Genomic DNA, 12,416 nt, shown 5'->3' with positions numbered 1-12,416 from the left:
TTGATGTCGAAGGGAGCTGCAGTTGCATTTGGTTCGCAGAAACAGAAATGTGTTTCTGGAAGGTTTGAATCGACGTATGATGCGTATAGGGGATCAAAAGACCGTTCGCGTTGGCTTGGCGCTGAACCTGCCGCTGCGGATGTCATGAGGAGCTACACAATAGCAGCCTCGGAAGCAGTCAATCAATCTCCCGCTGTTCCATTGTTCTCCTTTATTTTCCGAGTTGACTGCTGCCGACCATGTCTGCGCCGAGCATTCTCAATGCCATCTCAAGGCTGGCCATCCCTGTCTTCGTGGCAGTCTCGGTTGGCCAGGCTGCTATGTACGATGTCAAGGGTGGAACGAGAGCAGTCATCTTCGATCGGCTTACCGGTGTCCAAGAACAAGTTGTCAATGAAGGAACACATTTCTTGATCCCTTGGTTACAAAAGGCCATCATCTATGATGTACGGACAAAGCCTAGAAACATCAGCACTACTACCGGAAGTAAAGACTTGCAAATGGTCACTCTCACTCTCAGAGTCTTACATAGACCCGAGGTGCAGAAACTGCCAAAAATCTATCAGGTAAGCCAGCGGACAGTTGTGTTGCGGAAAGCCTTTCTAACTTTAGCCATAGTCACTCGGTCAAGATTACGATGAGAGAGTACTCCCCTCGATCGGCAACGAAGTCCTCAAAGCCATCGTCGCCCAATTTGATGCGGCAGAGTTGATTACCCAGAGGGAAGCTGTGTCCCAAAGAATCCGAACAGACCTCTTGCGACGAGCGCAGGAATTCAACATCGCCTTGGAGGATGTATCCATCACACATATGACCTTCGGTCGAGAATTCACTAGAGCCGTTGAACAGAAACAAATTGCTCAACAAGATGCCGAGCGAGCAAGATTTATTGTCGAAAAGGCCGAACAAGAGAGACAAGCCAACGTCATTCGCGCTGAGGGAGAAGCAGAATCAGCCGACATCATCAGTAAGGCCGTGGCTAAGGCCGGGGATGGATTGATTCAGATTAGAAGAATCGAAGCTAGCAAAGAAATTGCCCAAACACTATCGACGAATCCAAATGTCACGTATCTGCCGGGTGGCGGAGACGGAGAAAATGGAAAGGGAAAGAATACTGGATTGCTGCTTGGATTGCGAGCATGATCCGGGAATCAACAAAGAATTGCTGAGAACCAATCCTGTGGTTCATTAAAAACAGCTTCAATCCGAAGCAACCATGCCGCCACAGGCTTGTACTGATATGAACACCCCTACTATTCATGGTATTGACTGTCCATTGTAGCATTACATAGCGATCCTAAATTGGACGGAAATCTCTACTTTCCACCACGAATGCTCATTTTGGAGGAAAGGCTGTAATAACTGTTTCTTCCAATCAGTTTGGGATCTCCAGGCAGACAGATCGTGAGTTGTCAACACTTGGTCTTGTCAATCAGCTACCTTTTTCTCGCGTCCCCGCGCTGGTCAGGGAAGTTAACAAAGAGGTCAATCGTGCTCTACCTACATCTAACCATGGAAGAAACAAGGAAGAAATAGCGAGAAGAAAGGCAATTGGTATGGTATCAAGCCAAATCTATCAATCTCATCGTCCGACCCGTTTAGTTTGGTGGTTTGAGAACAATTGCCACAACGCATATTGGAGGCTGCGTTGCCGCATGCAGATATAAAAAGGTAGTGTAGAACCCGAAGACCTAGAATCGAAGCAGAAACAGAATTGTGACCCAAAACCACGGCTTGCTCCCCGGCAGTGCTGTAGGATGCCCATATCTCGCTGAAACCAATGAACTTTTTGGTCCGGAATCGTTCAAGATGTACGCGGAGAAATAGAGGATGAGAGAAGACACGAACCCTTCACATCAGTCGACGAAAAGGCAATAAACGAGATCAGTTAATAATTGATCAGTTTCCTGCCATGCCCACCGACGTGTCTCAAATGCCTCTTCATCAACTTAGTTCCGGCAGATTTCTTCCAGACGTTCAAGACACTGGGACCGCCGCACATTTCATCTCCAGCGCCCGTGCAAGCCATGTTGCATTGTGCCTCATCGACTTGCGTACTGGAGATGTCGTCACCGCAGAAACATTGACCTGCATATTCTGTGCCCGCAACGGAGAAGCCGCGACCATCACAGAACGAGACACAAGCATCGTTGGACATGTTAGGGCCATTGAAATTCGACCATTCGGGGAGCGTGCGTGGGGTGACTGTATCGACAAAGCAGCCACTATAGGACCAGGATGGGTTTGCGGACGTTGGTGTCGGTGGCTAGGCACAGCAAGGTGAGATCGTTAGAATTTTCCTTTCTTATTCAAGATTTTTAAGGGACCGAAGAGGGAAAATTATGAGAAGATTTTGGGGAGGGAAGGAAGTGAGGGGTTGCGTCAGTTTGATACTGAGGCAGGAGTAGAGGAATGAGGATAGAGAAGGCGAAGAGAGGTAGAAGCTGACGTTGAGGGTGTACTAGATGCCACCGCTGCGCCTGAATCACCTGACATTGGATCAGACGAAGGAGAGCTTGAATCTGTATCCGAGGGATCGAAAGAGTCATATGAAGAATTTATTTACCGAAGTAGTGGTGACGGGTTGAGTGCTCACGTCCGTGGTCATTGTAAACATAGTCGCTGCCTTGGAAGTTGTCACTGTCGCGAGAGTAGTAGGAGATTCAACGGCGGGAGCAGACGAAGATGCCGGAGCGGAAGAGGAGGGCGCAGGTGAAGACGCTGGAACAGATGACGAAGCAGGAGCCGACGCAACAGGAGTAACACCGAATTCGGCATTCGTGCACGAGTCACCCGAGCACTTTTGATAGAGTGAAATGGTTCCTGAACCGCCGCAGAATTCAGAGTCGTCGCCGCTGCATGTCATCTGGCAGTTTCCAACGACTCCAGGGATGGGCATGCCACTTGATGGGATGGAATTGCCGCCTAGGCACCAGTCAGCCTCCTATATCTTCATTCAACCGGAAATTTGACCTACAGTAGCATTCTCTGGAGTATTCAGTACCTGCAACCGAGAAACCTTTGCTCTCACAGAAAGCAACGCAGGCCTCATTGGTCATTTGGTCATTGGCCTCGCTGGCACTGGTGAGGATACGGTTATAGTAGTTGTCGGTGCCGCAGCCGGTGTATGACCAACCCTTGCTGGTAAGGTCAGTGAAGAAAGTGTCCGTTGATGGGGTGATTTCAGTGGTGGCGCCACAACCAGTTTGAGGCGTGGCAGTGGGGCCGGGCTGAACAGGATTGCAGCCAGGCAAGTCGGAGAGAACGCCAGTAACAAGCTCATCCACTTCAGGGGCGATTCTGCAGCCTTCAGCCTGGGAATCAGGGATGAGGTCGAACACAGGGCAGTCCTCAACACGGCCACTGTCGTTGGTGCATTGGTCGACAGCTTGTTGGAGGAGGTCTTCGTCCCAACCCATAACAAAATCACCATGGCCACCATAGCCGGTTGGGTCACCCTGGGACCAGACGAAAGGCTGACTGTCTCCATACCATTGGTCGACGAATTTGTTGGTGTCCCAAATAATTTCGTAGAAGATGGAAACCAGGTGGACTGGAAAATCGGCAGGGCACGGTCCGGAATTATAGGAGCTTGCAGGATAGGACATGTGGGACATGTGGTCGGATGAATCCAAATCCTTGCCGTTCCAGCAGGAGGGGAAGAAGACTTGAGCTCGAAGGCCATCGGGGCAATTGTAGTTGGGGAACATAGGAGTCTCCGGCTTCGCAGGACCGTTGTAGTCGAGACAGTTGTAGCTGATGGCTTGAGTGGCGAAGTCGTCACCACCCGTTCGCTTGAATGGATTGCCCGCTACCATGCGAAAGCCTGGAGGGAACGCTTTGAGAGTTTCACCGTCACCCTTTCGTTGCAAGTAATAGACGGTAGCACCACCGATTTGAGGAACACTTTCGAAAGTTCCGTCTTGATGACGGAAATACAAGGTTGGGGTCCAATAGTTGCTGTTATCCCCAATCACCGTACAAGAAGAGCAAGTGGATCTCTGAGTAGAATTGTAATCCATAGTGAAATCAAATCCATTCCCTCCCATGATTGTGTGCACATGGTTAGACACCTGGCCGGGGCTGACGATGGGATCGGCGCGTTCGACGACAATGGGGGATTTGCATGGCAGTCGCCAGAATGCTGAGACAGGAGCCGCGGCCAGTGCGACCACGAAGCCCGCAGTGAGAAAGATAGACATTTCGATATGCTATGCGAGCAGCGAGGCTGACTTGAGGCGGAAAATTGGGAGGTTGAGGGTTCGGAAACGATCCACGAAAGAACGTCTTGACAAAGGGATTGGATGTACGATACAATCGCACAAAAAAATAAAGAACGAACGGCGAGTGTCTCCGACTCTCGAGCCGATAAACGAATGTGACCTAGGGAGCAAAAAGAGAGTTGTTGAAGCGCAATGAAAGATGTACACAAAAAAAATCCCTAGCAGGTGGAGAGATGATATACAAACCTTGAGGTGACCCCATATTCACAATGCGGATAAGATTGCAGGTATATGCTGGTTAGTGCTTTTGGGAGGAGGTAAGCCAGGTCCCGGTAGGCCTTTGCGTGATGGTGAGGCTAGAGAATGCGAATTTGGATATGTGGCGTACGTTTGTTCCACTCCAGGGCAGAGAGGCTGCTTACCGGCGAAGTTGTGCGGGAAGGGATCGTTGGAACCAAGGCGGTTCTAGCTTTTGTTTATCCTGGTCATTGTACCCGTCAAGGCTGGGAAATTAGAGCGAAGGAAGCTCTTGATGGGGCCGTGAAGGTCTTGGGTAGCGCGAAATGCTAGATGACGTTGTACGTAGCCTTGTGAGGTGATCATGCCGGGAACGGCCTAGGCGACAAGGAGAGAGTGCTTGCGATCCGGGTGGAGAGAGTCGAGAAGCTAGAAGGCCTAACAGCGGTATGCAAGATTAGCCGCCTGTTTCAGAAGAATGTTGAGGACGTTATAGCAAAGGACCGGATGGACATGATTTAAAAAGGGGAGAAAGCTGTTTCAGGATTGAGCCACAGGAGGACAAACAGACGTCAAGGCGGAGGTATCGAAAAACCGTGGCTGTGATCCGCATTCGGGCCCTGAGCTGTATGACAGAGTGCTGTCGCTGATACAAGATAGGATATGCTGAGTTCGAAAGATCCTGGCCCTTATTCAGGAAGAAACTCAACTGATCGATGAAACCAATGTACATATATTCCACGGGGAGGTTGGTCTAGTCTTTGTTGGGCGAACAGCATACGGGATTTATTTGCGGGGCCATTTCATCCAGCATTTCAGCTTGAAGGGGCCGAAATCCACTGGCGTCCTCCACCCCTTGCCTAAACTCCAGCCACATGTTGAGCCATTGTCCACGTGGGAAACTCGAACTACACCTGTCAGGGGCCGCCATAGTCAAAGATATCGTCATGTCGGTGGGCTTCGGCAATCCATTCTTTCTGTCACCACGTTCATCCCCATTGCCAATTCCCTGATCAACTTGCGAATCTTTCTTGAGAAGACCCTCTCTTACAGAGAATGGTTGCGTCGTTGATTGTTTGGTTATCCGTCCTCCAAGAAATTCAAATGTCTACATTTCCTTTTTCGGCTGAATATGACCACTAGAGCAGGGCCTACATTCAGGCTCGGAGTAGAGCGAGGGACTGACGCTTTGCCTGCCTCTTTGGAGTCCGTCGTTTAGCTGGGGGGTGATTACCTCAGGTCCCCGGGTCAAACGCTCGAAAGCATCGTTTGTTGTCACAGCTCACCTGCGTCACTGGCGTATGTAGCGCCTTTGAATTCTTTCCCTTAGCCTGTTTATCAACCACACTTCCACAAACTTCACTAAGTTTTCCAACGGCACAAAGGATTCAAGAAGAGCCCAGCTACCTCAATAAAATCAAATTCAACACGCCGGATCATTCGAACGTGGACCCGGATCACCGCGATGATGTTGCTCTTGATCCAGATGCTCAAAGCCCGATCTCTGATTCCTCCCAAAGACAATGTCTGCGATGGAAATAGAGATCCCGAATATCTCAACGCTATTGCAGCGTCTTTCGACGAGGACAAGGATGAATGTCCTCACCACTGCTGGATATTTCTCTGAAAGATTTACCGTTGTCTTTGGTCGGCAGCTCTGGACTATATGTACGGTGTATACTTACGGCTGGGAACATGAGGAGGTGTGCTGACTCTTTGAAAGCCTGCGGAATACTCTGACCCCGTCTTCTAACCCCAAAGCTCCATCTAATGAGCATTCCCACGGAGATTCGAGAGCACGTGTTTCGTCAGATCCTGGTCAAGAATTCTCCCACTGTTATCAGAGTTGTGCGCCTTGACTACGATGGTCTAGAGTACGGAGAGGTATCGATCTGAGAGATGCAACGAAGGTCAGAGAATCAGCATTCGATGTTCCAGAACCTTGTCGAATATAAGTCAGAGCCCGATCTCACAGGGTTTGTTGACTTCATCTGCAAAGACATTAGACATCCGCCAGTTGATTCTCACTACTCGAAGATAGGAGCTATGGGATCATAGACGGGGACCCTTTTGATCACCTCTGCGGTCAAGAGAGACAACTGTGGTCGAAGGCGAAGGGGCTTGAAAGCATATACGCCTACACAAGTACTGAGGTCCTACTCAAAGAGCCTGGCTATGATCTACGGAATAGCCAAGACTCCCTTGATCTTAGCAAGAAAGAATCAATCGACGCAGAGAATGGCATGAGGACTTTCACCGGGACAGCCAAGAGAGACGTTTCTGTATTTGCAGGGAACAGAGACAATCGGTTGATGGTCTTCAGGAAGTAGTTCAGACTCCTGAGCCCCATTGCGGATTTGGTGTGAATGCGGAGACAAATTTGATATCAAAGCCGTATGGTGAAGCAGGTGGCGCAAAAGGGGAAACAGCAAAAGAGAACAGTACAGTGTTAGATTACTTTTGCTTCCGTCCGTCCAAGAAGGTATCGTATGTCCCTGGTCAAGCATGTCTATGTGTTTCATGATAATCATCTCCGGCAGGGTTATGCTTGCATCCTTCTCTTCACATAGATGGTGAGGTGACTTGGTTTCGGGCCTAGGGGTAAAGAGCTGGGGACAATATCAATGGCTTAGTATTGTTGCTGATGTCTCTGATTTGAAAAACTCACTGCTCTTCCAGGAGAGAATTGTCGACAGGACTGACACAGGCCGTACCAATGGGCTTGTGAAAATGAGGAAAAGAAAGCAAGTTTTGTCGAGGTGAGTGAATTGTCGTCAAATGTGAGGTTGGTATATGAAATACCTCTAAAGCAAGCTACTCTGTTGAGCAGATGAGGATGCAGGCAGAGAGACTGAAAGGCCGAGAAAAGAAATGACTGAATCGACCTGTTTTCACTCACTCTGCTTGTCTTCCACTTCTGCCCTCCAATTTCCACTACAACATTTACCCACTCACTCTCTTCATCTTTACGGCATTTTCCTCTCCTACGACACCGACATCATCGGTATCATCGTCTAACAAGCCTCGATTCTCCTCCTATCCTCTTCCATTACCCTAAGTATTTCTTCATCTGTTATCATGGCCTTGATGAACACCATCCCAGCTGTGACCCTGACTGCACCCGCCCGTTTTCCCACTGCAGGAGTTGGAGGCTCCTACTACGACGTGAACTTCGGTGTTCCCACCTACGGTGCCACTGCTTGGAATCAGATCTCCTGGAGACTTCTCGACAACTGGGATCGTATCAGCATCAACTATGCCTCGAGTGAAGGAATTGCTGCGGGCTTGATCTGGGCCACTCTGATCTACCTGCTTGCTCTCACTCCAAACCACAAGAGAACTACATCATTCCATTCCATCCTGCTCGTCGGATTGGTCTTCATTCTGATTCATCTCATGATCGACATCATCTCCTCTCTTACACCTGGTCTTCACACGATCTCGGCCTACACTTTCCTCACCGGTGATGTTCTCTCAAGCACTTGGCCAACAAACTACTATGGGACCTACGCCACAAGCGTCGTTGCAGCGTGGCTTGCCTTCGTTTTCGCAGCCATATGCCTTTGGCTCCAGGCAAAAGGCTTGATGACTGGAATTCGCAGCCGATTTCCAGCAGCTTACAAAGTCATCTTGTCATATCTTGTCCTGGCTTCTCTTGCTGCCCTTGCCCTCGGCATGACATTCAATATTCAGCAGATCCTCAACATCGGCAAGCCCATGACTCCACCCCACACCACTCAGTCTGTCCAATTCCGAAACGCTTATTTGATCGGATATGCTACTAGCATCGGGAGCTATTCTCTCGTATCAATCTGCTCGATTATTGACATCGTCTGGAGACGACCGTCATCTGTCATCAAGGGACGTAACGCGTATGCATCTGCACTGAACCTGGTGGGCCTGCTGTGTGCACAGTCTTTCGTCATCCCATGTGAGTGTAAGCAAAATGCTCTATCCTTCATTTGTACTGACCATGTTTAATAGTCATCTTCTGCATCTTGCAGATCATGCCCAGCCGAGTTGGTTGGATTCAGCCAGAGATCATGCTGCTGCCATCAGTCTACCTCAATCTGCCACTCGGCTCCCTCTTCATGACTGTCAATTCAAACAGCTCGGACAATCGAAATGCACGCTTCCCACCGAAGCCCAGTCCTCGTCCCGTTGTTGTATGCCGGGATCAATCCTCGACTCTGACGGATCCAATGCGAACCCTCTTCGATGACCAACGACGGAAATCTATCTGGGACCAATTTGACCGCGAACTTAACATGATCGACTCTCTCGACGGCTCGGCCTCGGGGACCAAAGAGAGCGATTCCATGTTGAAGAGCAAGGAAGACAACGTCGAGAACACTGGCAAGAAAAACAACACTCGTCCTGCAGCAGCTGCCAAACCTACCAAGATTCGTCGCGATGCCTTCAGAGTTGCTCGCAACCAAACTCGCAAGGATACAGTGGTGCCCGTCAGTCCAGACCATATGGTTTGAATGCTTCTTTCCAACATTACATTCTTCGCGCGACATATTGAGAATTATTGCTCATGGCCTCATGGCGGAAGGGATCGTGAGGACAAGGAACGAACGACGGACGCGATCAAATGTTATAACTGACGAAACCTCCACTCCACAACAAATGAGACGCGAAAGTCAATGTGTGTCCAATCCATGGGATTAATTATGGGGGGTGTGTGCTGAATCTGCAATGTCATGCCCATCGACGACAAATGACAGATACGGGAGTTCCTGGGTTACTACACAAACAGAACCTGTGCTTGGGCCAAGGCGCCTGATCGATAGTTAGTACCAGCACCGATTGAGCCTTAGCTAGAGCAATTGAATCACACTGATGAATGCAAGTAAATGAATTGACACAATTCATTTCAAACACTTTCATGGTTCGCTCTTTTAACAACCGATGGGAGTTCTACTGCTGCCAGTGCGAATGTAGATGTCCATCTAGAGCAAAACTGGTATACATCATACTCTCATTCTTGTTCTTAGTCAACTACTTTAGCACTCGTACAAGTCATCAAGCCCGTTCGATGTGAGATTATTGTTGTACGCTCACCTAACCTCGACAACCTTTCTCTTCACCAACCTCACCCACCTACGACGTCTCCACTCTCCCGTTCGCCCTCTATGCTCCAATTTCGCCGTCTCCTCCCAGTCCTTGGGTTTTCGACTACGATCTTTTTCCTTTTTTTGCTTCCGCTTCTCGTCATCCCGCGTCCCGATACCTGGCACGTCGTAGTCGCCATACGCCAGCCAAAGGTCGTCGTCACGGTTTGCACCACTGCCTGGAGCCGGAGGTAGGTCCCAGACCCAGCCACCAAAGCCAACATTGACACTTTCGAGACGACTGGTCGAGGTACGCCGCAGGCCGGAGCTATTGCCTCGCTCGTCGGCGTCATCGAGGTCCTGGTGTAGCACATCGTACTCGACACCTACCACAAGACGCTCGTTCACCCACTCGCCGGCCTCGAGGTCGAGTTCCCATTTCTTGTTCGCCCATTCCCAGCCTTCCGGCGGAACGACGTCTTCGAAAAACCGTGTGCCTCGGGGCCTGTCGCCGGCGATACGGGCCGGTGATAGTGGGTCGTATGGTGTTGGTGTGAACAGATGAGGTTGCCATTCCGCGGCTGCGCCTGACGCTCCAGATGTGATGGAGGTAAGCGGACGGTGCTGCAGCTCGAAGATCTCAACTTCGCGGGTCTCCGGGGTAGTAGAAAGTGCGATTTCGGAAAATGATGCGAATGTCGACTGGATTGCGGCCGGAGTTACGGGGAGAGGGATCCCATGAATGTATTGCCGGTGCTTGAGTGTAGGGTCATTCAGGGTTAGAGAAGCTTGCTTCTCAGCCTGCTTTCGCACTTGCATCAACCAAACTTGTGCCGCTGGATGGCCGAAAATCACGGCAGTCCATCCACCCAGGAGAAAGATGAGACGCCAGGGTAGGAGATGTGCGGTTATAAAGGACAACGTGGTTAGGATTGTGAGGTACAAGAAGAGCTGAGAGGAGAAGGTCTCGTTGCTGAAATTGGTAGCAGGTGCAATGGTGGATACAAGAGCGTCGTGTACGTTGCTGAAGTCTCCCATACTATTCTGTAGGTCGCGCATGTTGCGGAAGAAGTCCTTGGATGTCTCTCTGGCGGGTTTGATAGTAGCCGCTGGGGCGATGGCCGGACCTGTATAGGCTTGATAGTAGTCGGGAGGAATCCTAGGTGCTGCTGCTTGACGTGGAGGAGGAGGGTGACGGGATGTAAACGCCGGAACCATAACAAAGAGTAAAGCCACGGCGAGAGGGACGACGACTAGGAGATATGGGTCGAGACAAACGAAGGTATAGGTTGCTAGGAACGAAAGGGTGTGGGAGGGAGTCCTCCAGGTGAACAGTCGAATGAGTCGGTTTTGGAAGACGAAAACAATCCCAATGCGCGCATTGAAGCGGCGGAAGTTATTCGTCATCAGGGGCAGACTGAAGCCAGGGCGAGAGACGTATTTGGATGAGAGTCTGTCTACCGGAGTAGTACTGTCGAACTCATCGGACACGTCTTCGGTTGGAAACACCTGTTGTAACAGTCTCAATGGCAGTCAGCTTTCGTGATTATGATAGGAACCTATTTGACTGAGGGGAGAGTATGATTTAATCCAGGGACGGTGTCGGAACTAGATGAGGCTCCTTACTTTGAGAAGAGTCGATCTTGAAGGGACACTTTATGCGCAGAATTTGATTCATTTTCGTTGAGCTGTGTGGTAGCCAGATCCTGACCATCGGTCTTTAGACGGGGCGAAGATGGTGATCTTTTGATTTTCTGTCTTCGGCGTTTTATGTCCGCTTCTGACGACGAGGCTTCCAAATCGCTTTGACCGACGGCGATGAGCGAAATGGGCTCGTCCCGGTTCGCAAAGGCGTCGGCGGTGTATTCATCCATTTTTGGGAGTTCCACTGAGTGATATTTATCTCACAGTCATTGCTGGGAGATACGGTAGCCGCCTGTAGGAAATAAACGGCCTCTACCTCCAGATTCATCATGAGGGAAGGTCACGTCAAATTTGACATCATGATGTTTGACATGTGGAATGCCACACGTGACACAAAAAGGTGCCTCGTGCCGCAGTGACTCGTGATGTTCAGCCACATGTGGCTTGGAGGTAGCGTAACTGCTTATCGAGAATTTTTGAAACACGAACAAGCTCCAGGGGCTTGCACCCAGGCAAAATGCTCATCCAAAGTTCGAGGAGACTCAACTGGGACACTGGTATGGGGATGTATCAGATGGCTCAATGAGGAATTAGTTTCAATGCACAGACCTTGATTCATGGCCAAGTATTATGTATCTCACTTCCTATCCTTGCATGCGGCGTCAAACCTCATCTACTATGCGCAGATCTCCAGCGGCGCTTGTTTGGTGTAATCCCCGAGCACAATTCAAAGACGAGATTGCAGATGAGAACAACATCACACTGGCAATCAGCTAGTGATTGCCTTGATTAAGGCTCGGAAAGTTGTGGACAAATCCCAAGAGGCCAATCCACTTGGTGGGTTGACCTAGGCCAACAGAACTCAACAACAGATCCTCCAGCAACAAACCGAATCAAGAAAAGGGGGGCCTGAGAGACAAGAGGAGCCAAAACCGTTGAGCGAGCGGGATGTACGGAGTGGGCAGGGACCTGCAAAGGAACTCCAGGCCTTTGAGCTGAGAAACTGCAGACCCGGTTGGTTGGGCTGTTGGCTGTTTTGAGAAAAAGTCCATCTTCTGGTCTCCCGGAGCTCTAGGCTCTACAGTAGGTACATGTCGGCCTGCGGTACCTAGGTCACCTATCGCTGTATCTCCATCCCCGTTTACATGCAACTTCTCCATACACGGGCGGCCGGCTCCCTCTGATCTTTGGGTCTAGTGTCTTGTCTTGCACCATGTACCTGTCCATCCAGCACTGGAACCCGGCACTGTAGTGT

General features: G+C 50.1%; 4 protein-coding genes across 4 annotated transcripts; 2 read left to right on the top strand and 2 right to left on the bottom strand.

Annotated features, from left to right (window-relative positions):
* Positions 1 to 239: 239 nt before the first annotated feature.
* On the top strand, positions 240 to 1,143 carry Z518_06392 (prohibitin-1; the record flags this gene model as incomplete). Its single annotated transcript, XM_013417202.1, has 2 exons — positions 240 to 566; positions 619 to 1,143. The coding sequence occupies 2 exons, from the start codon at positions 240 to 242 to the stop codon at positions 1,141 to 1,143; spliced, it is 852 nt and encodes a 283-aa protein (XP_013272656.1).
* A 745-nt stretch (positions 1,144 to 1,888) lies between these two features.
* Positions 1,889 to 4,202, bottom strand: Z518_06391 (uncharacterized protein; the record flags this gene model as incomplete). The annotated part of the gene is made up of 3 exons (XM_013417201.1): positions 1,889 to 2,266; positions 2,567 to 2,925; positions 2,978 to 4,202. The coding sequence occupies 3 exons, from the start codon at positions 4,200 to 4,202 to the stop codon at positions 1,889 to 1,891; spliced, it is 1,962 nt and encodes a 653-aa protein (XP_013272655.1).
* A 3,336-nt stretch (positions 4,203 to 7,538) lies between these two features.
* On the top strand, positions 7,539 to 8,947 carry Z518_06390 (uncharacterized protein; the record flags this gene model as incomplete). The annotated part of the gene is made up of 2 exons (XM_013417200.1): positions 7,539 to 8,391; positions 8,445 to 8,947. 2 exons carry the CDS (start codon positions 7,539 to 7,541, stop codon positions 8,945 to 8,947), a joined length of 1,356 nt encoding a protein of 451 aa, XP_013272654.1.
* A 576-nt stretch (positions 8,948 to 9,523) lies between these two features.
* Positions 9,524 to 11,391, bottom strand: Z518_06389 (uncharacterized protein; the record flags this gene model as incomplete). Its single annotated transcript, XM_013417199.1, has 2 exons — positions 9,524 to 11,039; positions 11,144 to 11,391. The coding sequence occupies 2 exons, from the start codon at positions 11,389 to 11,391 to the stop codon at positions 9,524 to 9,526; spliced, it is 1,764 nt and encodes a 587-aa protein (XP_013272653.1).
* Positions 11,392 to 12,416: the final 1,025 nt, after the last annotated feature.

Source organism: Rhinocladiella mackenziei (assembly GCF_000835555.1).
Source record: "Rhinocladiella mackenziei CBS 650.93 unplaced genomic scaffold supercont1.4, whole genome shotgun sequence".
Taxonomy (NCBI): Eukaryota; Fungi; Ascomycota; class Eurotiomycetes; order Chaetothyriales; family Herpotrichiellaceae; genus Rhinocladiella; species Rhinocladiella mackenziei.
The sequence above is the reverse complement of the archived record's forward strand: the minus strand, read 5'-3'. Positions and strand labels throughout refer to the sequence as shown.